The sequence below is a fragment of the Fukomys damarensis genome, unplaced genomic scaffold (genome assembly GCF_012274545.1).
Source record: "Fukomys damarensis isolate Sample0158 unplaced genomic scaffold, DMR_v1.0_HiC HiC_scaffold_13, whole genome shotgun sequence".
In the NCBI taxonomy this organism is placed as follows: Eukaryota; Metazoa; Chordata; class Mammalia; order Rodentia; family Bathyergidae; genus Fukomys; species Fukomys damarensis.
Genome location: NW_022900925.1, coordinates 11,049,904 through 11,076,072, shown reverse-complemented (window position 1 = coordinate 11,076,072; position 26,169 = coordinate 11,049,904). Strand labels below are relative to the sequence as shown.

General features: G+C 41.5%; 2 protein-coding genes and 1 long non-coding RNA gene across 3 annotated transcripts in view; 1 reads left to right on the top strand and 2 right to left on the bottom strand.

Annotated features, from left to right (window-relative positions):
* Nucleotides 1–214: 214 nt before the first annotated feature.
* On the bottom strand, nucleotides 215–5,838 carry LOC117285845. The gene is made up of 3 exons (XM_033762732.1): nucleotides 5,817–5,838; nucleotides 1,654–2,230; nucleotides 215–1,438 (listed from the first exon to the last, which is right to left on the bottom strand). The coding sequence occupies exons 1-3, from the start codon at nucleotides 5,836–5,838 to the stop codon at nucleotides 1,387–1,389; spliced, it is 651 nt and encodes a 216-aa protein (XP_033618623.1). The 3' UTR covers nucleotides 215–1,386.
* On the bottom strand, nucleotides 4,921–18,608 carry Zfp3 (ZFP3 zinc finger protein). Its single transcript, XM_010605819.3, has 2 exons — nucleotides 18,434–18,608; nucleotides 4,921–7,912 (listed from the first exon to the last, which is right to left on the bottom strand). Exon 2 carries the CDS (start codon nucleotides 7,902–7,904, stop codon nucleotides 6,393–6,395), a length of 1,512 nt encoding a protein of 503 aa, XP_010604121.1. The 5' UTR covers nucleotides 7,905–7,912; nucleotides 18,434–18,608; the 3' UTR covers nucleotides 4,921–6,392.
* A 146-nt stretch (nucleotides 18,609–18,754) lies between these two features.
* Nucleotides 18,755–26,169, top strand: part of LOC109117457 — a 28,140-nt gene continuing 20,725 nt past the window's right edge. Inside the window, exon 1 of the long non-coding RNA XR_002024771.1 lies at nucleotides 18,755–18,814. This is a non-coding gene — a long non-coding RNA (uncharacterized LOC109117457). The remainder of the gene's footprint in view (nucleotides 18,815–26,169) is intronic.

Sequence of the window (26,169 nt, the reverse complement as noted above, 5' to 3'; positions counted from 1 at the left end):
ATTACTCTATTTTCTGGCTTGTTTGAAGCTTATTTCTAGATTGAATGGGTCCAAATGATAAGAAAGAAAAGGACAGCTTTTTTAGCACATATTCTAGTAAAATATCTGGATAAGAAAAGGGGAGAAAGAAACAGAGTTAAAGAAATTATGCTCATGTCAGGTGTGGTAGTGCACGGCCCATAATCTCAGCAATCTGGGAGGCTGATGCAGGAGTGCAAATTTGAGCCCAACCTGGGCAATTTAGCAAGACCTTGTCTTGAAATAAAATTAAAGGGCTGGAGATGAACTCAGTAACGCCTGGTTTTAAGCACAGTACCGAAAAACAGACAAAACTCACTTTGGGAAGAAACTATATCCAAGAAGATAGACATAATGTGTAAAATAATAGATCAAAGAGTAAACAAAAGCTCATGAAATACAAATGATCAAGGAAAAGATCTGATTTTTTTTTCTAACACCGGGTCTCCATCTATAGTGCAGGGTACCCTGGGACTTCCTATGTAGCCCGCTGGGCTTTAATTGACAATCCTCCTTCCTCAGCCTCCCCAGGCATGTGCCACCAAATAGGCTTAACTTTTGAGTGGCAACCATAAGGAGAACATGTTATACTTCTCAACAACAGTTAGCCCTATCCTCAAGCAGGGAAACAAAATGACCACATTGAAAAAGAGAAAACATCAGGATAAGGGAGTGCGAACGTGATCAGAGTACAATATATGCAGTATAGAAATGTCAGCGTGAGACCCATTAATATATACAATTATTATACATTAACAACTATGATTTTAAAGTAAATATTAATTTACCAAGGAGGGGGAAAACAGAAGAGGAAAGATCAAAACAAAGTTTCAAGTATCCTGCAGTCAGTAAATGCCTAGATTGGTGGGCACTGTGAATACTCAGAGCTCTGACCAGAATTTTTTCCACACTGGTATTCAAAGTGCCTCTCCAGTGTGAATTTTCCACCGTAGAAATTCCATCTCATGGTCTTCCCACACTCGCTGCGTTTATAGGGTTTCTCGCCCGTGTGAACTCTGATACAGAGAAATCTCTGCCTCCACCTGAGGACTCCATCAGAAGGCACCGAGATCCCAGGTCTTTCCTCCACTCGCTGCACTCCTGGGATCCCCTCCTTCAGCGGAATGGAACGAAGATCACAGCGCTGACTTTGACAAGGCCCCTACTCATTCCCAGTACCAGTTCAGCTTAGCCAACATAAGCAGCCGACCAAAGCCATACAAGCATTTTTCTCCTTTCTTAGTAATTATCTGGGTAATCTACCCAGGCGCTGTCCAAGATCTCTATCCATTTCCAACATATCATCTCCTTCTCCAATCAAAAGGTTTCAAATTATCCAAAACACACTGTGGGGGCTGGGGATTTAGCTCAGTGGCTCTGCTCCTGCCTCGCAAGCGCCAGGTCCTGAGTTTGATCCCCGCTACAGGAAAAAACAAAAACAAAACAAAACACACTGCTGACGCCAGCACTCATTAACTCACACCTGTCTTCTTGTCCCTCCAACGGTCCCAAAGTGTCATCTTTCTTTCTAACGCCAACCCTATCTTCCGTACTTTGACGCCACCCTTTCCCACCACGACCAAATTAAAATATGTTATTAATTATGTAATAGGCCTGCTGGCACTCCAAAAGCACCTTGACTGCGGCAAAGACTCAATAATGAATACTACGCTGAATGAATAATACTTATCAACTGCAAATCGCAGGAAACGAGCGGGGTCATCTAGCGCGCAGAGCAGGGAATCGGCCGTTGTCTCGGAGTCTGCTCGCTCGTCAGAGGACCCGCCCTCGCCGGATCTCAGCCAATCAGCACGTCCCCCCCGCCCCCAGCTCAGCCCTCCGGCCCCCGGGTTCCCTAAGGCCCACAGGCCGGGTCCACCCGCTCCGACAGTGGCCTCTGCTGCAGACCCCCGGGTTGGGACTACTGCCTCCTTTCTCGGGCTCCCGCTTGTTCCCGGGCCTGGCTGGCGACGACGCGCTTTTTGAGACTTGGAGGACACCGGTAAAGTTGAGTCCACCAAATGAGAATCGCCTGCAAAGCGTGTTGTGATACAAGCAAAAAATGTGTTGTCACTCGATACTGTAGGACAGACTGAGTCGCGGCCGGCTCCTTGAACAAAGCCCCGGGCTGGGAGACAAGAACATGGGGTAGGAGGCCCAGTGGCCTGCAAAGGGGCGAGCTCGGTCTCTCTCCTCAGGCGCCCTCTCCCTTCTCACCATGTATCCATCCCAGCTTTGGAGTTTCGGGAAGAGGTGAGCGAGGTAGGATTGACCCGCAGACCGAACACCGAAGTCCTTCCTGCGTCGCAGCGCTGACTGCCGCCTGTGTTCAAGTCCCCACGACTCTTTTAGATCCTATCCTAGCGCAATGCCGTCACCTCGCAACAAGTGGACCAGGCCCACTTGGGCTCCCTACTCAGCTTTTCACCAGAGCGTCCCGCCCCTTTCCACGGGGCCAGCTGCCGCCCATTTTCAGAGCTTCACTCTGGCGGGTCTTTTTAACACTTCATCCACAAAGCTGAGTGATGCATGAAAGAAATTACTGTAGAAATTAATTGGTAATTTTTTGGTCCGAAGTTCACTTTTAGGAACCTCTAAAGGACTACAGGGATGGGTTTAAAGTGGTCCATGAATTCCCTGACCCTAAAATGTACATTTTTCTCAGCAGAGCTTTTCTGATTTTCAAATATTCTTGATTTAACAAGGTGGGAATCTGCCTTAGAGGTCACTAAGGCGCTAAATTTTTTAAAAAATTGACCATCCAGATAATCATAGTGAAGGAAAATGTGCATACATGTAGACAGGCACATGCAATAGCTCTGTTTTCTGTTATGGAACATAAAGGACCTCATCAAGCAAAGCAGATGAAGCAAAGTATGAATACTGTATTAAAAACTGTTAGGGCTGGGGATTTAACTCAGTGGTTCCAGTGCCTGCTTTGCAAGTGCAAGGACCCGTGTTCGAACCCCAGTACCACAAAAAATAAATAAATAAAAACCAACTGTTAGAGCAGCAGGGGTAACTGGGTAAGGCTGAAATTTAATGGCAGAGGTGAAACTGGTACAAGGTCATATTAAGACCTTAATGAAACGTACTGGTTTGGCATAACAAACATTATAAAGCCAAATTGTAAAGACATTTTATTTATCTAAAATGTTAAGGAAGAAATAAAATGTACATGGACATAGCTTCAAATTTTCTGAAGGATATTTCTGGGTATTTAGATAGGACTTTGATTGTGAGGCCTGTTTTAATGGGAATGAAATTAAGACAATTCATGACTTCCTTGATGTAATTCTACTTGCACAAAGTTATGAGTACCAGTCCAAATCATGACCAGATATTGACTCCAATGTAGGTTGAAGAGGAAGGAAGGCAAACAGAAGGAAGAGGACTCATCCTGAGATAAATGACAAGTGAAGAGGAGAGGGAATGTTGTTATAAGATGTGTACAGTGTACTTAAGAAGATGGAGATAATTCCCTTCACCAGAATTCCTCTTAGGAAAGCACCATATTTTGAAGATTCTCAAGAATGACATTAAGACCTTCCCCTTCTTAAGAACATGCTCAGGTCCAAAAAAAAGCTGGTTACCAATATTCAAATAAAGGGATTGTTAACCTAAGGGGCCTTTACTTGGTGGGCAGTGATAGATTTAAGGTAACTAAGCTAGGTGCACAGAGTGTGGGTAAATGGATTGGATACTGGACAAGAAGGAAAAAGGAGCTAAGGTGGCTGAGCCATGAGAGGGGAGGACAGAAAAAAAACCTGTTTGGTCAAGAAGGGACTGTGTGTGTGTGTGTGTGTGTACTAGAGATCAAACTTGGGACCTTACGCTTGCAAGGCAGGTGGCAGCACCACTGAGCTAAATCCCTAGCCCCAAGAAAAGACTTCTGAGAACAGAATGTCTAATAGGATATACAATATGAACCCTTCTCCAATTTTTACACATCTTCAATGAAATTCTTTTTATTCATAGATGTGTCTGTGTAGGTAGATTCTTTGGAGAGAGCTTGAAGAGGTGCTGAGTTTTATAGCAGGGCTAGGAAGTGAATGTGGAAATAATTATGTGAACACACAAAAAACACAAGTTAAATAGATAGGTGACATGCATATTTCATATGAGAAAGATGGTCTCGGCCAGTGATGGCAAATCTTTTAGATACACACAGCCCACTGAGCACACGTGTCATAGGTTCACCACCACTGATCTAGGCTTGAGCAACAAAGGAATGAGAAAGCACACTGTACTTATAATAATCTTAAAAGGAGAGGTAAGTCAAAGAGCTTCTCCTGTCAACAGTCTTGACCCTTAGAGGCAGAGTTACTTGGAAGAATACAGAAGTGGCATCAACTGTTCATTTTCACAGCCCTACAAGCCAAACATATGAAACTGGTGAGAAACGTATGTTGGGATACAAAATAAACGCACTTTGTGGATTTGGGCTGTGACCAGCTATATTCCCAAGGATGTGATTTAAACTCATTATATATTCAAATCTATGTAGTAATTAGTAATGAAAAATGTGCAAAATTTTCAAATAAGGCAGTAATAAATCAACCTAACTGCAGCACAGAAGAGTGGTTAAGAGCACAAAACAGGGTTGGAGACTTGCCTCTAGCATGTACTAGCTATGTGATTATGTTTCCATTTTGTCCCACCTCATTTTCTAAGTGGGGAAAAAATACCCATATCATTGCTAATTGCACAACTTTATACATTAACTAAAAACCATTCGACTGAATGCTTAAAACAGGTAATTCTGGCTGGGGATTTGGCTCAGTGGTTCCGCTGTCTGCCCTTGCAAGCACAAGGGCCTGAGTTTGATCCAATAATAATAATAAAATAATAATAATAATAATAATAATAATAATAATAATAAAAACAGGTAATTCTGTGGTAAATTATATTTCAATAAATCTGTTTTTTAAATAGTAGCCACAGCACAGAGATGCTGTGAACATAAAAATGTACACTGTCAGGCACTGTGCCTAGCATATAGTAAATAATAAATATTAGCAGTCAGTATTAGTGTTAACAGACATTAAAGAATAGAAAAATGAAGATATGTAAATTTTGATTTAAAAAAAGAAATCTATGTGGCTGGTTGAAACTTCAGAGATCATAATTCAACTCTTCTCATTTGACAAATAAGAAAATTATAGACCAGCAGTTGAAGTGCTTTATTCAAGGTCCAGCTCAGAACAGACCCCAGTCCTGCTGAATACTCATTAGAGCAATTTCTACTACATCCACTGCCTGAAAACATAAACACATGAAAAATGGAAGATGTTTCCTTAAAGAACAGATATATGTAGAATGCTAAAAAAATATATGAAAAGATGTTGTAGAAAGAAAATGCAGGACCATCAAGCAAACCAAAAAGAGACTGTCACATCTGGGCCCAGCAGCAAAGACCCCAACCAGTGGGGTCCAGTTTAGGAGAGACGAAGTGCTTTGGCAAGGTTAGTCCCCCATTTAGTCAGATGAATTGGTTAATCCCTCTGGCCAGATGTCTGGCAGAGGAGACACTGCAACAATCCTCCTACTTCTTCAAACACCAGTACCTGGGACCAAAGTTAATGCAGAATTCTTGGGCACAATCACTCTGAGCAGTCTGAAGTAAGTATCTGCCCAGGAGCCCTTTCTGCCATGCTGAATAGGCTGGCCTCAACTGTTTATACCCTGACATTGCCTAATCAGCCACTCTGGATTCTAAAACCTTCACTTATAATCCCGTACATTGCCTGTCAGTTTCCACTTTCAGGGCATCCTCTCACAGGAATGAAGAAGCCTACCAAGACATGTGAAGATAACCATGCTTCCTACTGTTTCATTAATCCTGCCATCTTCTAAGGGAACTTGGCAGCATAGCTAGAAGATTTTGAAGCTAATAAAATCTTACTAAATCATTCCAAGACTAAACAGTGGACAGAAGAATGAAGTATATCGTCTAGGTCATGACTTCCTAAGACTTCAGGGGATAATGTTCAATGAGTCAACTCTGTAATTCTTACAAGCTGGTGAATCCTATTCTCCCATTTTCATGAAGAGCAACAATTTAGGCTAGATGGCATGTGCAGACCCCTAATGTTATGTGATCCACTGGGGGAGGAGGAAGAAAAGGGAAGGAAAGAGGGACAGAGGAGAATTAAGGCCTGAAACAGCTTTTATGATTTAACTCAGTACAATGAAATTTCTCAATGAATAGTTCATAAAAGTGCCTCATCTTTTAAAACAACTGTTAGAACAAAAGTCAGTAGAACAGAGGAGACTCTGTCCATTCATTTATCTGAGAACACAGGGTGCAGATTATGAACAAATTACTAAGTCCAACGTCAGCCTTTCTGCAAAAGGCTTTCCTATTTTGCAAATCACTCCATACAGTGAACACTCTGATGTCGGAGGAGGTGAGAGCTCCGACTAAAGGTCTTCTGACACTCTTGGCATTCGTAAGGTTTCTCTCCAGTGTGAATTCTCTGATGTATGATAAGTTGGGAGTGCTGGCTGAATGTTTTTTCACACTCATTACATTCATAAGGTTTCTCTCCAATATGAATTTTCTGGTGAAGCAGCAGCTCAGAGTTATCCCAAAAGGTTCTTGCACACTCATTACACTGATGAGGTTTCTCTCCAGTGTGGATCCTCTGGTGGACAATGAGGTGAGAAGTCCGCCTGAAAGCCTTCCCACACTCAAAACATTCATAGGGTTTCTCTCCAGTGTGAATTCTCTCATGTCTAAGAAGTTCTGAATTCCCCCTAAAGGCCTTTCCACATTCTTTACATACATAGGGCTTCTCACCAGTATGAATTCTAATATGTCTAATAATCTCTGAGTTCTGGCCAAAAGTTTTACCACATTCATTACATTCATAGGGTTTGTCCCCTGTGTGAATTCTTTGATGCCGGATAAGCTCAGAACTCTGACCAAAGCCTTTCCCACATTCGTTACACAGATAGGGTTTTTCTCCAGTATGAATTTTCTGGTGTCTAATAAGACCTGAGCTATGTTTAAAGGCTTTGCCACACTCATTGCACTCATGGTATCTTTCTTCAGTATGAATTCTCTGATGCTGAATCAGCTGTGAGCTGACCCTAAAGGTCTTCCCACATTCATTACATTCATAAGGTTTCTCTCCAGTGTGGATTCTCTGGTGTAAAATAAGGGCTGAATTCTGACTGAAAGCTTTACCACATTCTTCACATTTGTAGGGTCTCTCCCCTGTATGAATTCTATGATGGTGGATCAGATGGGAACTTTGGATGAAAGCCTTTCCACATTCATTACAAGCAAAGGGCTTCTCTCCAGCATGAATTCTCAGATGCCTTCGAAGGCTTGAATTAGTTCCAAATGTCTTTCCACATTCTTTACATTCAAAGGGCTTTTCTCCACTATGAACTCTCATGTGCTGGATGAGATGTGAGTTCTGATTAAAGGCTTTTCCACACTCTTTACATGTGTGAGGCTTTTCTCCCACAGATGTCTGTTGTGTTTTGTTAAGTTCTAAATTCTCTATGAAGTTTCGGCCAGAGATAGCAAATGTACTAACCCTCCTTGCTGTAGCATCTCCCTGATATGTCATCAGTTTTGGGCTGGGACTGCAACCTCGATCACTCTCACTATTCTCCTGGTCTTTCTCACTTGAAGGTGACTTTTTAAAGATAATCAATCCTGATGTGAAGTCCCTCCTCTCTGGAGACTGCTCTATAAGCTCTTCTGAGGACTCTCTCAAATGTCCCTCTAATATGTCTTCTTCACATGCTGCTCCAAACTCACGACCTACTTGATAAACCACTCTTGGAAGTTTTTCTAATGTTGGTCCATATGGCTGGGGTTCTTCAGAAATTTCTTCCTTGGGAATCATCCCTTTGTTCTCAGTCCCCATCTCACAATCTGAAATGAAAGAGAATAAATACGTGAAGTAGCTGTATCCAATTAAATAAAGTTAATGCAATAGAAGTACAGAGCTTTGGTATAGTGCTAATAACACTCAAAAACAGTCTTACCATCTGGTGGAGACAGAGATTTATGATTATTGTGGACAATCTAAAGAGCAAATGCAGACTAAAATAGAGAGCAAAAATGATTGGAGGAAGAGATGTGAGGGCAGAAATAGAAAATAGAATGTAAAGAGATGCTGATAAAAGTCTCATAACAACAATGAGTTAAGGTGGAAGCTAAGGTTGGTAAAAGAACATTCAAAGAAAATGATAGCCATAGTAATAGATGGATATATGGGAAAGGCTGAAACAGACAAATTAATAAAAATCACATTTGGATTTTTAGACAAAGTAACCACAAAATGAGTCAAAATGTTAATGTGACTTAACAGAAGTAACCACCTTTAACTCCTTTTATTTGGATGAAGTAGGGTCTAGCTTTAATTTTTCCAGATGGCTATTTAATTGTATCAATACTATTACTAAATAATTCTTCTTTATATTTCTGGATTCCATTCAGTTCTGCCTATCTGGTTTTCACTAATACTAAATTGTTCAACCTCCTGCTGGAGCTTTATTAAAATTTTTAATATATTAGAGAAAGATATCCGTTCTTAGTGTTCTTTTGTATACATCTGTTTATTTTCATATTTTCCCAAATAAATTTAGTGTAATTTTGTAAAATTTCCAAGTTTGGCCTGATTTCTGGATTCCATTCAGTTCTGCCTATCTGGTTTTCACTAATACTAAATTGTTCAACCTCCTGCTGGAGCTTTATTAAAATTTTTAATATATTAGAGAAAGATATCCGTTCTTAGTGTTCTTTTGTATACATCTGTTTATTTTCATATTTTCCCAAATAAATTTAGTGTAATTTTGTAAAATTTCCAAGTTTGGCCTGATTTTGTTTTTATGTCCATCCTGTCTCTGTCTTTTCATTTAGCCAATTTTTCTTATATTTTTTAACTGGTTACTTTTATATATAGTAGTACTGTTGATCCTTACATATTAATTTTGTAATTGGCCCTGTCATAAAATTTTCTTAATACTTTTATAGTTTGTTTTGTTTTTTGTACTGGTAATTGAACCCAGGGCTTTTGCACTAAGCTACATCCCCAACTTTGTTTGTTTGACAGAATCTCACTGAGTTGCTAAGTTGCCTAGGTTAAGATGGAACTTGTGATCCTCCTGTCTTAGCCTGCAAGAGTGATGGGATTACAAGTGTGTGCCATCACATCCAGCTCTTTTATAGCTTTTGAGTAAATGTTTTAAAACTTTCTAAAGAGCTATGGGAAAAAAATTTTTAGTGGCCAATCCCAACATTTATGCTTCTCCATCTCCTTACAACAGAGTAATAATTTATTGTTGGGTTTGGTCATATGGCCAAATTCTGATCAATGGATAATGAGATGCAAATGAAAGCACAGAGGAAATCTCCTTAAAGTTGCAGATAAATATTTCTTTACTTTCTTCTTCCTTGCTATTCCTGGAGCATGATGTGATAGTTGGAGCACCATCTTGGACCATGATTACACCAGTATACCAATAGACCTGGGATCAGAGATGGATGGAACCAAGGGTCCCCCATGACTCCAAGTTGCCATATGAATACTGGAATGCCCGCCTCTGAGATCCTTTTGTCCAAGAAAAGAAAAAAAGAAATGGGGGGGTATGGGCAGGCAGAAAGAGAAAGACGGAAGAAGGGAAAAGGAAGGAGCTTTTGCTTAAGCTATTGTGAGTTTTTTTTATTATATGAAGCCAAACCTATTCCTAAATAATACAATTGTCCTGGAAATTTAGTTAACTCTATTATAGAAGTTAAGTCCCAATTGTCATAGTGGCGACCATAGCAACATAGAAAATGAAAGAATACTTGGAGACTGGACTTAGTTCAGTCACCAAGAGGGCCAGAGGGGCTACTCAACCAAAAGCACCCAGAGTTTAGAGACTGCTAATGTAATACCAAAGCCAAGAAGTCTTATGTTTTTACTTAAAATATTGGTGTAAGAGAGAAAAGCAGTTTGAGCAAGGAACTGTCTCAAGGTTAGGCAGGTTCCTTGGGGTAAAGGGGAAGGACAGTGGGCCAGACACAACATGACTCACTAATCTAAATTTCTTGCTGTTTAACCTTTCATTTCTCAAAGAGCCTGCATGTTTTGCCCCACAGTTTAACCATTCACTCCTTGGCCAAGACCCCCCACACCAATGATGGGGGAGTAAGCCTGACTTGTGCTCAGGTACTGAGCAACCTGGGCTAATATGAAAGTAATCCTTTGTATCAGGCAGTGTATTTGTGCATCACAACAAATTTGAGGAATATAATTCTCCCATTAGTAAAAGTGTTAACCATGGAAGATAATACTCATGAAGTGGGGGCAGGTAGGAAGGTATGGAATTTTATCCTAGTGGAATTGCACACTAGTGGACCATTGGTAGCTGAAATAGAAAGCTGTAAGCCATGATATAGGGAAATCAACTAGGAGGCTGATGCAGTCATCAAGGTAAAAAGCGGTAAGATCTAACTAAAGGAATAGTAGCAGGAATGAAAAGAAAATAAAATGGAGGAATATTTAAGAGTCAAATTTTTCAAGACTTGGAAAGAGATTAAATACAAGGTATAAGGAAGAAGGACGATCTCCCTTAATTTGAGGATGTTAATTAGGTAAATGGTGGTAATATTACCAAGATTTGGAATACTGGAAGAGCTAGTTTAGGGGGGAAAAGGATGGACAAGCTCCATTTTGGACAAGTTGGGTCTCAAGATAGCCATTTAGAAGTTATCAAGTGACCTGTCAAAACATTTTGATCTAAAGCTTAAAGTAATCAAAACTGGAGATATAGACTTGAGATTACTCAGTTTAAGTATAGTGTGAGAACTGACAGACTGGGAATAGAAACTTAAGAGCCAAAAGTAATGGGCAACAGTATTCCATTGATTTTCCATTTTCTCCCTTTCCACCTTTCTTCATCCTATTTTCTTTCCCAAAAGGCCTACTTGTATGGCACACATCATCAACAGGCCCTCTAGCTTCCAGATGTTTTCCACCGGGGAGCCTCACTGGGAGACTGGAAGGAAGGAGGAGAGGGCAGTCAGGGTATTTATTCTCCTGGTTCCTTTCAGTGAAGTTGCCTTGGGCTACTGGTGACCCTCGATTGAAAATCATTATTCCTCTCAAGTAGTCTGCCAATTGTTGTACTGCTTCTGGTAACCTCTGCTACCTCTGGTCTCCTCAGGCCAGGGTTGGTAATCATTCCACTGCTGCCAGCTCCAGGCTCCTCAATGCCGGCTCATACTTCTGTCAAATTACCCAAATTTGAGTGGATTATATGTTTTCCTTTCATACCCTGGTAATAAAAGAGTGAATGGAGAAAGAAATCTGCCAAGAAGAGAAAAAAATTAGCAAAGTAGAAGAACCAGAATATAATGTCACAAAAGCCAACAAGATAATGGCAGAGGGAATTAAAAGTATCAAATGAAGCTGAGAAATCCAGTAGAATAAGAACTAGACAATGTTTACTGGAATAATTAGAAAACTACAGATGAAGTAGAAGCCAGGCAGTAGAGACTGCATAATGAATTTGCCATTCCTTTAAAATTCACAAAAAGACCAAAATGGACAATAATATGAGTCAAGGTCAAGGATTATCTTAGAAGGTGTGTGGTTTATATCTAGATGTTCTCCCGAAAGCCTCATGTGATTATAGGCGGGGCTTTTAGGAGGTGATTAGATTATGGAGCCATGATACTCATCAGTGGAATCCACTGATGATGAGCTTACAGCTAAATGTGATGTTGGGAGGTGAAGCTTGGTACGAAGACATGAGTTACTTGGGGGGTAAATTAAATTATGGGTGATAGGTATTGTGTCTTGGCTATAAGAAAGCAAGGCAGAGGGATAGTACCAACAGAGACAGAGGTTAAGAGGAAAATGAGTTTTTTAAGAAATGAAGACCCTGAAAGAAAAAGAGACTGGGGTCAAGTGGTGAGGGAAGGGAAAGTGGTGATTTTTTTTATATTGTCCTTTTTTCTCTTCCTAGCCTCCTATCATCTATAGGATATTGCTTGCTATCACCATCCTGCCATGGAGTCTCCCTAAACAATTGTATCTGTACAACTGTAAGGATGCTCTATAGAGAATTTAGCTATCTTCATCCCTGGTACCATGTGAATTGGGGCATAGTGATTTAAATAAATTCTTCTCAAGATACCCAAGCAAGAACAAGTTCCACAGGCTAGTACTTCCACGTAATTCTAACTCCCTCTCTGGTCTTTCCTTTTCATCCTCATATCTCCTATATGCTTGTAATCTGAGCTACTCAGGAGGCTGAGGCAAAAGGACCAAGAGGTCAAGGTCAGCCTGGGTAATTTAGTAAGATCCTTTTTCAAAATAAAATAAAAACTACTTGGTGGTAGAGCAGTTTCTTAGCTGTATGTGCAAGGTCCAATGTTCAAACTCTAGTACCCACCACAATTTTTTTTCATAAAGTTTTAAAACTGAGTCTGATCTTCCACACACCATTCTTTTATTTTGAATTCTGACAGTGACACAACACTGGTGTCATTTGTTAAATATTGCTTTGAGGGTATCCTCTCATATACAAATCAAAGTCAATCTCCATTGATTGATTTTCCCAGAGGCAAAGCTATACATTAGACCTCATCTTCACATAGAAAAACTCTCTCCTAGCCTTAATTCATATTTCCAAACACAACTTCCTATATTTCTTTATCTTCTTTATTTTTCTAAATCTAAAATGAGTTGTTTCTGAAGACAGAGGTATCTCATGAGCAGTGGAGGTTGACGACTCTTGGTTCTGTTTGGGAGATGGCATGCAGACCTCTACTGGTGTCCATAGTTTAGAATAGGATCCTCAACTCTGCATACCTGAATTGTTTTTTTAATGCACCTATGCATGGGCCTTTTGCCTAATCCCTACTCCCTTTCTCCTCCATAGATTAAATTTGACTAAGATTGTAGATCCTGGATGGCACAGCCCCAGGAGACAGTTACATTATATACCCTTGTTTCTTTTCTGCGAATGACCCGATCACAAGAGTCATGTTTAGCCTAGGCCACATGGGCCACGTAGCACTAGTTGCCCTACAATATAAATAAAGAGGGTACTGGATGCCAGGTGGCCATTAGCTCATCAGGCTATGGTCCCACCTGGTCCCAGCTATCAAGAATAATGCTGGCCCATTCATCATCTTTTCTTCATCTCCCACTGCTCTCCCTGGCTTTGGACACTATGTTGTGTGGGTCACAGCATACCTACCAGACCAATCTCAGAAAAACTCATTCACAAAGTACTGATGCATACATATACCAGATGCCTCTTGACACTGAGAAATAATACTTCAAAAGCATCACATTGCCTACTTGAAAATCTACATGGAAAACCACCAAAAACTACAGACAAACAAAGCCTGAAAAATTGTTTAGCAGGTCTGAAATCAAAATAGGAATACTTCTTAAATAATTCTTGGCTGGGAAGTAGATTAGCTGCCTAAGAATCAACTGGGAAATTTGTTTAAAAATACTGATTTTGTGGGCCAGGGATTTAGCTCAGTGGTTCCGCCGCCTGCCTTGCAAGCATAAGGAACCAAGTTTGATCCCTGATACCAAAAACAAGCAAACAAAAAAAACCAAACAAACAAAAAATACTGACTTCTAGGTCCAGGGATTTAGCTCAGTGGTGCTGCCGCCTGCTTCAAAAGCGCAAGGTCTACAGAGATTTCTTTAACTGAAATACCAAATAGTTTCTCTGGTGTGAAAAACTATAATAGTACACAGGATCCTAATGAGATAATTAATAATGTGAAATAGGAAGTAAAGGGCTAAAGATGTAGGGAAAGAAGTGGGAAGGGTGGGGAAAAGGTAATAAGGGAGAGGAAAAAATATTAGAAACTGAAAAAATGGAAATAAAGTGTTTGTAAATGGGGAGGGGAGGAGGGGGTGAAGAGAGGGCAGGGACAAGGGGAAAAAATGAGAATCAAGTCCTTTATGTAAAGGTACAGGATCCCAATAATGAATGTAACTACTGTATACCTAGATTGTACCAATAAACTCAATAAAAAGAAAAAAAAAGCGCAAGGTCTCAAGTTTGATCCCCGGTACAAAAAAAAAAAAACAAAACAAAACTGACTTCTAGGTGCAGTAGTGTACACTGAAGGCCAGCCTAGGCAACTTAATAAGACCCTGTCTCAAAATAAAAAATAATAGACATCAAGAAATAATCTAGAATATTGTCCAATTGTTTTAATCTGTCCCTGAGTGTGAGATGCTGAACACAATTTTTCCTTTTAAGAGTATTTTTTATAAAATATTTCTAAGTGGAAGAAATTAAAATTTGCTATAAGGGGCCAGGGAGTTAGCTCAGCGGTTCCACCGCCTGCCTTGTAAGCACAAGGACCCAAATTTGATCCCTAGTACCAAAAAAATAAATAAAATTTGCTATTAGTATGTGAAGTGATGAATATGTTAATTCCTTGCTTGTCATAATTATTTCACAATGTATATGTACCTCAGAACACAATGTTGTATACTTTATATGATTTTACCTGTTAATTATACTCAACTAAAAAAAGAAAAAGAGCTAAGACATAGCTCCATGTGAGACCCCGGGTTCAATCCCTGATATACCAGAAAACAAAAGTAAAACAAACCAATAACAACAACAAAAAAACAAACAAACAAACTTGACTTCTAAGTCATACCTTAGACCTCTCAATCAACATCTCAAGGGAGATACGAAGGATCTGTATTTTTTAAAACTGAGTGATTCTCATGCACAGTCAGGTTTGAAAGCTACTGTTAATCTTAATGCCTAGAGCTATCCCACTCTGAATCTGGTACATCCATCTCTACCTAAGGTCTGGTCTATATAAGTAGCAGAATTACAGTTCTTACTGACTTCTTTTTCTTTATTTTCCTCTTGATTGTCCCTCCTCTACCCTAAATTCCTTACAGTAGACATGACAGGTATAAGTGACTGGATATTCTTTTCTGGTTTTTAAAAAAATCACATTTCTAGAAAAAAGAAATTTGAAAAACCACATTTCTATTTTGGTGTCATATTGATACGAGTAACTGTGACTGGATCGGATGTTACAAAACAGTCTTAATCAGTTTATAGTGATCTCTTGTAATAGCAACATCACTTAATTCTTTGAACTCATGTGCCAAAAACAGCATTTTGATTTGTAGTAAAATATTATTAAACCATCTATCAGGTGACATCCTGAATAGATCTTTTAAATTTTTTGTTGGAAGCAAAGATTGGAGCTTACCACAAAAGTCTAAGAGTCACTCACTCCCTCAACAAACTACACCTTTGAGTGTCACTCCAGAAGTTTTTTGAGGGAATGGATAAGAGGTATGTCCTCCTTTTATCAAGAAGGAAAAGAAAAGAGCAATTGCAAAAGAAAAAGTGATAAGAGAAACCTGGAGGCCACAACCCCATATTCAAGCAGATCAGTCATAGGCCAGGACATAAACTGAAGGATCTAGAAATTGATGTATCCATGTATCCACAGAGAAAAAGCATTCATATACCCACTTCATGTACTTCAGTTTGAAAATTACTGTACTACAGCACTCTGAGAAAAGGGGCAAGCAAAGCCTCAGAACCTAGAACATATAAGAGGAGTAAGAAAAATAAAGAGGCAGAACAATATACAAGATTGGGACAGATAGGGAAGGAGGAGAGATACATGAAGATGCACTGACAGTATGGTGTGCAAATGGATGATGAGCCCCTCCTATGGGCTAAGTGCCAAGCAAATTACAGACATAATTTTAACCCTCACAACCTCCTGATGAGACTATAGAGCGCATCAGTGTAAGAAGGGGCCACTTGCCATACTCTCCGGAATATCTCCAGCAGTGCCTTCATCACCCTTGGGGCCAGCTGGAATCTGGGGAGATTTGTGGAAGACAGAGAGTGAGGAAGTTGGGAATGTTAGCCAGGACATACTTGAGATACCTGAGATGGAGAGGCAAATAAAGGGGTAGGAGCAGGGGAGGTGTGGGATGTTAATAGAGTACTGAGAGATGAAGAATGTGGGAAGCTCTTGGAACCGTGGTTATGTGTCTTGGAAATCAGGACAAGGTTTTATTCTGAAATGTCAAAATTTATAATCCACCAAAAATAATATCCTTTACAACTATTCAAATTTATGATTAAAACAGAAGGCAGGTATAGTGGTGCATGCCTGTAATCTCAGCACTTGGGTTGCTGAGGCAGAATTGCTGCGAGTTTGATGCCGGCTATCCTACATAGTAAGTTCAAGGCCAGCCTGAACTACATAATGAGAAAGAAAACTGTGAAATACATAAGGAGATGCAAATCTTAGAAATTATCTCGTAGGGTCCTGGACCAAAGATGTTTCCAATAGCTTTATTATCTTATTTCATTCAAGACCTCTAGGAGTTAACCTCAATTGGGCTAACCCAATCAAGTACTATCCCCCTTGCAAAGACTGATTCAGAAACAGCAGGGTTTCAGGAATTCCTGGTTCATCTGAGTCAATGATTATTATTTTCAGTACTGTGGATGAAAGCCAGAGGCACTATGCTATAGCCTAGCTTTTTTTTTTTTTTTTTTCACTTTGAAATATGGTCTTTCAAGGTTGCCAAGCCTGGCCTCAAACTTGCAATTGCAATCCTCCTTGCTTCAGTCTCCTGAGTTCCTGGGATTACAGGTTCGCCAGTGTACCCAGCATCAGTATTTTAAGGAAATTTGCTGTGAGTGTCTGGGAAATCTCCTGCCATCTTGAGAACCACAGGAAGAGACTTGTATATATTGTTGGTTGGACATGCTGCTGCCATCACCAGCCTGGAGATAAAGGAAGGTGAGCTTTAAAAAATCAAGAGGAAATGTAGCCAAGGCCACTGGATTAATTCATTCCTGAAACTGTTATACCTCTTGACTTCCAATCTATTATAATTTTTTGTTCTGTTTTTTAAGACAGGATCTCACTATGTAGTTCAAGCTGGCTTAAACTATGTAGTCCAAGATGGCCTCTAATTCAAGGCAATCCTCCTGCCCCAGCCTCATGAGTAATGGAATTACAGGTGTGCACCACTGTATATAGCTGAGAATTTGTATTCTTGAATGTTTTTAAGCTAGCTCAAGGTAGATTCTGTTACTTATAAACAATAATATTAACTGATACAAATACTTTCCCTTCTGAAAGGCCAAGTCCCCAAATACTCAAAATCCATTCCAAGGATCACCTCCTCCAAAAATTTTCTTTAACATCCTCAGGAAGGAGGTTCTCTCTTGGTCTTTGAATCAGGATTTCACTGGCCCTTTTCTCACCTCTTTATTGTTACTATAGTTTTCATGTCATGTCCTGTTTACTGCTCCCCAAAACCCCCAGAATAAAACCGTCTTACATGGCTCATGATGCCCTTGTGATCAGAGCTGCTTCCCTTCCCCATCTCCTATGCCACATACTTCAAAACAGCTGGAAGCTGCAGTCATGCTCAGTGTATCCTCGAAGTTCAAACACTTCCTATTTTTTAAAGGTGCTTTGCTTTTGAGAACAAATTATTCCCACATCCTGGTATTATTGTTCACTTTGTGCATTTAACCATCTTCAAGACTCAGCTGAAGCATGTGCCATTCTCTCCACTTTTTTCCTGACACTCAATCCCTAGGATAGATACCCCTTCATTGGCAATCCCTAGGATAGATACCCCTTCATCTGTGGCAGTTACCCCAATGTAGTTTTACTTTCATGTCTATTTTCTTCTCTAGACTACCAGCAAGAATGACATTCTATTCATCTTGGTTTTCCCAGTACTTAGCACATTCCAGATACCTGGTAAATGTTTGGAAAGTGAATCTGTGTAAGAATCTTATCTACTTTTGAGGGCTAAGGGCAGATTTATTTTAGCTTTGCACCTAAAATGCTTAGGACAGTGGCTGACACATACCTATATGTAAAATAAGTCCCTTCTCCCAATCTGCATATTTAAGGTACTGTTGTCCTTCTCTGTCCTGCCTCTGGTGGTACCCACACTCAAGAGAGCGCTTATTAAAACTGTTCAATCCCGTTTCCTTTCCATAACTAACCATTACAAGCCAATATTCTGTTTGCCAGTACAGGGCACAATCTGCCACAATCTGCCTTAATTTTTGCCCACCTTCTCATCCCAGCGATCTGCTTGAGGATAAACTGTCTCAGAAATACACAGCTCCCATAGGTCCCCATGGACCTACTGCTCCTGTTCCTGAAGCTGACAGGCACTGTCAGAACTGAGATAATCCCTGGTAGTGTCAAGACCCACCCTCTCGGTGTGCAAGTGGGGAAACAGAGGCCCGGAGGTAGCCATAAAGTCCAAGGTCACACAGCAAGCCCGCGTCAGGAATGGGCCTAGACCTAGGGCTCCCACTCCGCTCGCAGGCAGAGGAGCGGGGAGCCCAATGCCATCCTCCTCCCAGCCATGACAGAACGAGATCTCACCGCTGGCCGCTGTGGCCCAACGCTCACTCAGCTCAGTGGGGCCCCAGGGCTGCTCCGACGCTCTCACAGAACCCCAGCTGTTGTCTGGGTGTCACGGGCGACGAGCATCGGCCACTTCCGGTACCCGGGCTGCACTCCAGCCAATCAGCGCGAGCCGCACTTGCCGGGCGAACAGGTGGTCAGCTGGCCAAGCCTCCTGGTCTTTTCCCGCTTTGCTTTCCGCGAATTCTCTCCCTAATTCGAGCCTTATTTCGCCACCACTTCTCAGTCCGCTTCCTGGAATATCTGTGCAGCAGGAGATACTCACTTCTGCCCCAGGATCACTGACAAGCCGAGTCCTCCGGGTTTCCTAGAACGGCTCGAGGGATGCACTTCCGCCCCGTGAGTAGCCGCTCAGCAACGCTGTTGTCGCTCCCCAAAGCTTTTCTGTGGGCTGAACAAGTTGGGAAACGCCTCGGCTTCCCGCGACCCTTTAACGCCTGCATCCTGCTTCTCTCTTATACCATCACTTCCTTCCTTGAGTTCTGTGAGTCTAGTACACGCAGATCTCTAGACCATAGGAACAGGTTAGTCATCTAGAAGCGAAGGGAAACCTGCTCTTTGGTTAGGGAGGGCTTGAGGGAATGATGTTTGTTATGTGTGCATTACCTAATTTTAAGAGTTGGGGAGAGAGCTGTTTCGGGCATTGGAATTGCTCTCCACTCTGGCTTTCATAACTCCCTTGAACAAACTTGGCCCCTTCTTGCTGCAGAACTTTTATATTTGTTAATTCCTCTGCTCTGTATAACTGCACAAGCATTTCGATTTTTCAAGTTGCAGTTTGAAGATCACTAGGTTGAAGAAGTCTAATTAATCCTAATTAATGTTGCCTCAAACTGTAGCACCCCTCCCAAGTATCAAATACAGGGAAAGACTGATTGATCCTGTTTGGGTGTAGTGCTCACCCCAGGACCAACCAGAAGAAAAGGGATGTGATTAGCCAAATCTGGGTCACCTGTCTGCCCCAGTGGTGAGGGGCAGCTTCTGTGTTTGCCTCACCGTAATTCTGTGAATACCTACCTTCAGAAAGAAATGTATTTAGATCCAGTACACAACCTAGCAGAAAGGAAAACTTTCTCATCATTGTTAGACTCCAGGATATCTCAATTTTTGCTCACACCAATAACCCTTAACTTTCTTGCTCACCTAGCTACAGTTGGCTAGGAAGTTTGTTAAACCTGATTCAGTCAAAATATCTATCTTGTCCAGGCTGGGAATGAGTGAGAAAACTACATTTTTGCCGGGCGTGATGGTGCACGCCTATAATTCCAGCACTTGGGAAGCTGAGGCAGGCGGATCGCTGTGAGTTCAAGACCAGCATGGGATACATAGTGAGTTCCAGGTCAGTCTCAACTACATAGTGAGACCCTGTCTCAAAAAAGAAAAAGAAAAACTACCTTTTGGAGAAGAACCCTAAGATAATTTTCAGGTCTGTGCTTTCCAAAGATCTTTAATTTATAACCAGGAAGCATTTCCTCTTTCCCTACCAACTTGTCTACCATTTTCCATGATTCCTATTTCTACCTTAATTCTACTCAAACCTTTCTCTAGGCCATAAGCCAAGAGGAGTCAATTTCTGTTATAATAATTGTCAGCTGTATTCATCCCAATGAAAGAGGTGCAGGGTGCAAAGGTATTCTGCCTGAGAACTAAGGAGAGACATTTGGATCTCACTAACTTAGTACACATGCATTAATGGGCATCTGCTACAAAAGCTTAAATCAGTGATTCTCAACTATGGCTGTTATGCATTGGAATCACCTGGGAATCTTTTAAAACTACCAAGGTCTGGTGACTCCTGCGTAGATTCTGTTGAGATTGATCTGAGATTAGATCTGGGCATAGGTTGGTTTTTCATTTTGTTTTGTTTGTGGTACTGGGAACCTCATTTGTTTTTAACTGTCCAGACAATTTCTGACATCCAATCAATTTTGAAAATCAGAAGCATAGGTCAGTAGTTCTGGAAGTGTGGCCCTTGAACCAAGGGCATCAGGTTGCTGAAGAACTTGTTAGTAATGTATTTGTTTTTGTTTTGTTTTGTTTGAAACAAGATCTTGCTATATAGTTCAGTCTGGTCTTGAACTCATTATTTTCCTCAAGCTCACTGTGATCCTCCTGCCTCCCAAGCCCTGGGATTGCACGTATGTGTCATCATGAACAGCTACTGCTAGAAATGTAGCTTCTCACTCAGGCATGGTGGCACACAACTGTAATCCTAGCACTCCAGAAGGCTGAGAGGATTGCAAATTTGAGCCCAGCCTGGGCAATTTAGCAATTTAATGCGACCCTGTCTCACAATAAAAAAGGCTGAGGATGTAGCTCAGTGTGAAGACCCTATGTTTATTTCCTATACCACAAAAGAAAAAAATGCAAATTCTTGGGCCATATTCACAAATTTCCTTGAACTGAAACTGGGTTAGAGCCTAGCAATACTAGAGAATGAATCCAGAGCCTTACACATGCTAGGCCAGTGCTGTGCCACTGAGCTACACTTCCAGCCCTTTTTATTTTTTAGAGACAGAGTCTTGGTAAATTGCCCACACTGGTCTTGGCCTTGTGATCTTCCTGCCTCAACTTTTTGAATAGCTGGGATTACAGGTGAGTGTCACCATGTCTGGCCTGTTTTTTGTCTGTCTTTTTTTTTTTTTAGTGTCTTGCTATGTTGCCCAGACTGACCTCAAACTCCTGGGTACAAGTGAGCCTTCTGCCTCAGCCTCCTGAGTAGCAAGGATTACAAATGCATGCTACCATACTCAGGGCAATTTGTGTTTTGACAAGCTGTTCAGGGGTCTCCTAGAAATTAAAGTTTGTGAAGCATTGGCCCAGACATTGGTTCAGCCCTTTATGTAAGTTAGAAAGGAAAAGGATATATTGTTTCATTCTGGCTACTTCCTTCTTCACCCTCTGCTTTATTACATTAGCCAATTTAAAAGCCATCTGGAGCAATATGAGTCCACCGAGGGAAAGAGATAAGGGTATTTGGTCCACAAATGTAGTCCTGTTTCCAGTGTGTTTAGGGACATGTATATGAGCAGGCAGGAGCTGATGTTTTGCATTCTACTCAGGCTTCAGTTTATAAGTAAGTATGAGAAGTTATGTGTCTCTTGAAAAAAAATTATGGGTAGACCACCCTTCCAAAGTCACAGGGGCAGGCTGGGGATGTGGCTCAGTGACACTGTGCCTGCCTGGCAAGCACAAAGTCCTAAGTTTGATCTCCAGTACCAGAAAAAAAAAAAAATTAAAGTCACAGAAGGACAGTTACATAGGAAATATGAGACATTCTGCTTTGACTCTTATCTGTGTAAGATGTAGGACAGAGAGCTGCCACCACTGACTGCATTCCTTCCTTAAAACCACATCATCTCTCAGATTAGTTTGCAACTCTGATTTGGACCTAATATTCTTCATAATTATATTTTCAGCGCCAGGGATTTAGCTCAGTGATGCCACCACCTACCTCATAAGTGCAAAGTGCCAAATTTGATCCCTAGTGTCAAAAAATAAAAAAATAAAAAGACATTTTCAGCTATTTATGGTCCATATTCCAAGAGTTACAAAATTGTTAATGTATGCACTCAGTGTCCTCTTGTACTTATAGCATTGTAATTGTAAACCACTGTAAGGATTCTGGAAGAAGCAACCAAACATTTGTACCCACATCAGGGACCTTTGGATCTCTTAAAATGCCTTCTTCCACAGACACCTAATCTGAGACTGGGGGTGACCTTCTGTGAGGGCACTGACTTAGAGAGCTTCCTCCTCCTGTTAACCAGTTTCTTCTCATCTCTTTACATCCACTTCCTTGTCCCTGTCCATCTTTGTCTTCTGTCTGTCTCCTCCCTTCCTTCTTTCACTAGGCCAACTTCACAGAATAGCCTCCACCACCATCACATATAAAGTCTCAGTGTGGCACAGTTATGTCTTGCCTTACATGACAACCACATCCTAAAAGCAAACAGCCTTGAGGGCCAGGGCTGCATTACCTATCTCCCAGAATCATCCGTGAGACATAGGCAGCACTGGCCCCCTATTCAGTGGAAACTTGCCAAACTGAAACACCCATATCTCACCTCCACACGCTAAAGCAACTCATCAAAGCTAAATCAAGCACCTGGTTAAAGCTGACTCAAGGATCAGTTGAGTCCTTGACATCACCTCCCACACCCACACCCACACTTCCAGCTATGAAGATGCAAAGGAGTAGAGGAAAAAGCAACTTCCTACTTCAAAGCTAGCAATTATATCACAAAGGCCAGAGGGATCAATTCTGAGCCTGATTTAGCAAGGTCAGGAATGTAGCCTATTTTTACTGTAACTGGATGGTGGATCCTTCTTGGGCAAGTTTTCTAAGGTTCACATCTTTCTTTGGTGCACCACCATCCCTTCTTAGGGGATACAAGGCATAAAAAAAAAATCCAAAAACCTCAGACTGACAATAATTACTTCATGGTCTTGGTGCCATGAGAAGAGCTGCAGAAAATGAAGTTCCAGTGTCTCCCACATCACAGAGACATGTAAGCTCCTAGTGTGACTGAAGAAGCTTAAGGTTATCAAACGCTGTCAAGACCAGGTGGTGGCTGATGGGGTATTTTCACAGGCAAGATCCTCAGGGAAAAGCAAGCACATGGAGCTGATATCAGTAACAACACCAAGAGCAGTATATCTTTATTCCTCAGCCCTTATATTTGCCATGATTGAGCTTTTCAGCATTGTGTCCTGGCATGACCGTATTGCACATGTGTGATTGCCTATTCTAAGTCTTTCTGACATAAATGAACCCTGCTGTGCACCTGTGCTGAATGGTGGGGTCATGTCCTCGTGGGTCCTTAAATGCCCTAGGCTTTGAAACACTCTGCAGAGGCTTCCTACGATGCCTAACTAAACTTTAAACAACTAATTTGTTTTTTACACTTGATCTTAGCCAAAAGGCCGAGAAGCGATACTAATTTGTTTTTTAAAGTGGGATTTTTATTATGTATCCCTGGCCTCAAATTCTTGGTGCGAAAATGATCCTTCTGCCTCAGCCTCTGGAGTAGCTGGGACTACAGGCACCTACCACCACGCCCAGATAAGTGTTGAATTTTACAACACAATGGGCATTTCAGCCCTTGTCAGAGAAAAAAAAATTTTTTCTTCCCCTTTGGCACTACTCAGAACAATAACACACAACAATCAGCCTCTACTATGTTTATTTCAGTCCTCAGCTTGTGACTGGCCATCTGCCCTAAAATAACTTAACACATGAATTATTTTTCAAATCTTAAGACCTAGAACTTTCACCTTGTTGGAGAGAAGGCCCAAAGGGTTTTGCCCAAGCCAGGCAACTGTTTCAAAGGGCAAAGTGTTCTGACTTCTTTGGATAAGATCAGCAGAAATGATAACCAATCAAAACTCCACAACATAGTTTGATGCAGGTTGAATGGGCTGGTCATTTTCTGGTTTTTGATAAAATATTAAACAAGATAGCACAATTATAGGAGGGAAATAAACAAGACTTCTTTCTGGATCAAACATTTGAATTTTTTGAAGGCAAAACCAGGTGTCTCCAGTACACTGCAAGGTTAAGTACTTCTGATTAGACTATTGAGGAGCCACCAGAAGCTGGGACCAAGACAGCTTCTCTGGAGTTCAAATGCTCCAAACAAGTCGTGGAGCAGACACAAGTAAAAGCGGAGTTCTGATAAAAGGAGGAATATGGAGTGGCATACCCTCTAAAGGCTAGGACCAGCTCTACTGCTTATAACAAGGCCTGAAGTTACAGAGCAGTGGAAACAGCATTGGATTAAACATTTTAAAACCTGGATTTTATTCTTCCTCTACCATTCTACTATTGCTGGGCCCCCATTAAAGCTGCTTAACCTCTTATCTGAAAATGGGGACAATGGGGTGTGCCACATCAGCCCGTGACGTAAAAACCACTAAGTACAGAGTGTAAGTTTTCTGTAACAAATTAAATACAAGCCAGGCATAGTGGCATATACCTGTAATCCCAGAAATCTGCAAGACTGAGGCAAGAAGGTCACAAATTCAAGCACAGCCTGGGCAATTTAGCAAGACTCTGTCTCAAAAACAAAAAATAAAAGAGGGCTGGGAACATAGCCCAGTGTGAAAGCCCTAGGTTCAATCCCCAGTACTGCCAAAAAGAAAAAAAAATGTATTTTTGAAGATATCACACAGTTTATGATGATTTTCTCCAGCAGGAATAAATATCAAGTAGAGTGAGGCCATTGGGGTAGAAAAGCAAGGCCCAACCCTTCCCTTTCCCTTCTGAGAGCCAGAGAGAATATGATTTCACTGATAGCTATCATACTTCTCCCTCTCGCCTTCCCAAAGGTGACCTGGGGTGATTAGCTCTAGGATCTTTCTGCCACCTCTGTGGTTGCCTATGTAACTGTCCTCTAGGCTGCCACTAGTTCTGCAGCCCTGATAGGAGCCATGGCTCAGCAGACAGGTACAATGCCCTTTCCTTGCTTGGGGCTCTCAGGTGCTGCTGCTGCTGCCTCTCTGAGAAGTAACTGAAGGACTGTGCCTTATAAGGTAAAGTTCAGGAGCAGGATAGGGTCTACTAGTGCTCTTTCCTAAACTCCCAAACTCTAATGTGCTATGGTCAACACTGCCACCCTCTTGGAAACTCCTTAAAATGGAGATAGTCATGACCAACTCCACCATTTTCACAGAAGTGTCAGGAGATGTCAGACAGGCAGCTGCTTCTCCCACAGTCTCGAATGAACTGTCACTGATAGTGAAGGCTATCCTAGATGCCCCAAAACCACTCTGGGAGACATCTGCCTTGGCTGCAGCAGGCTTCGGGCATGGACCTTTCCTAGGCGACTTCACTCTGCAGCCACTCCAGATGACTTCTCACTGCAAACTAGATGACCCTGCCCCCTCTGCCACTACTTAGAAAATCCCAAAATAGGTCTGCTAAGCAGAGGGGATGTGCTGGCCAAATTTTCTCTGTGTAAGCAGCATTTCTGCCTACTCCTCATGTCATTCCAAGTGGACTGTGTCTTGTGCACTATCCCCCTGTGCTGCCTCCCAGGTCTCAATAAAGACTTGCTTGGATGATTTTACTGCCAACTCATGATTCTTATCTTAGGTAGAGTAGACTGAGTAGGTTGCACTAAGAAGGAGCTGGTAACACTATGAGCTATTAGGTCTGAATGTGACTGACAGTGAGAGAACTGCTGAAGAAACTCAGAGAATGACAGAGCCGAGAAGATCCAAGAGTTGTGGAGCCTTGCAAGGACCTGAGGAGACTTGTGAAGATCTGTCAGTACCTACAAAAAACAGAAAAGACCTATGGAAGGGCCCCAGAGAGGGAGTGCTGGAAGAGTTTCAAAAAGCTGCCAAAGGGAGCTATGAGCTTAGTACTTAACACAAAGACCTTCAACAACTAAGACCTACCTCCTAAGAGCTAGGAGGCACTGGCCTCAAAGCTCAGAGCTGTAACTCTAAGGACCAAGAGCCACTGGCACCAAAGGCCCAGAGCCATGAACATCAAGGCAGTTGCACTTTGCCAATTCATGACTTCTCTCTGAATTGAGCAAAAGAACCCCAACCAATTGGTGACACTATCACGCAGCTCAAGAACTTACAATGTACTCATTTTGCTTAAAGACTATATTCATTGTCTCTGATTGGACAGGGTGCTCTGTCTTAAACTTATGTACGAGGTATCACGGCAGTTGTTGAAA

Bases quoted from the DNA above. Each gene is read 5' to 3' on its own strand.
- LOC117285845 (XM_033762732.1), bottom strand. From the start codon at position 5,838: ATGGTTATCTTCACATGTCTTG. The intron at 2,231-5,816 runs GTAGGCTTCTTC...ATACATGGTGAG, and splicing joins GGTTATCTTCACATGTCTTG to AAGGGAGAGGGCGCCTGAGG. The intron at 1,439-1,653 runs GTGCTTTTGGAG...TTTTTCCTGTAG, and splicing joins GAGTCTTTGCCGCAGTCAAG to CGGGGATCAAACTCAGGACC.
- Zfp3 (XM_010605819.3), bottom strand. From the start codon at position 7,904: ATGGGGACTGAGAACAAAGGGATGATTCCCAAGGAAGAAATTTCTGAA.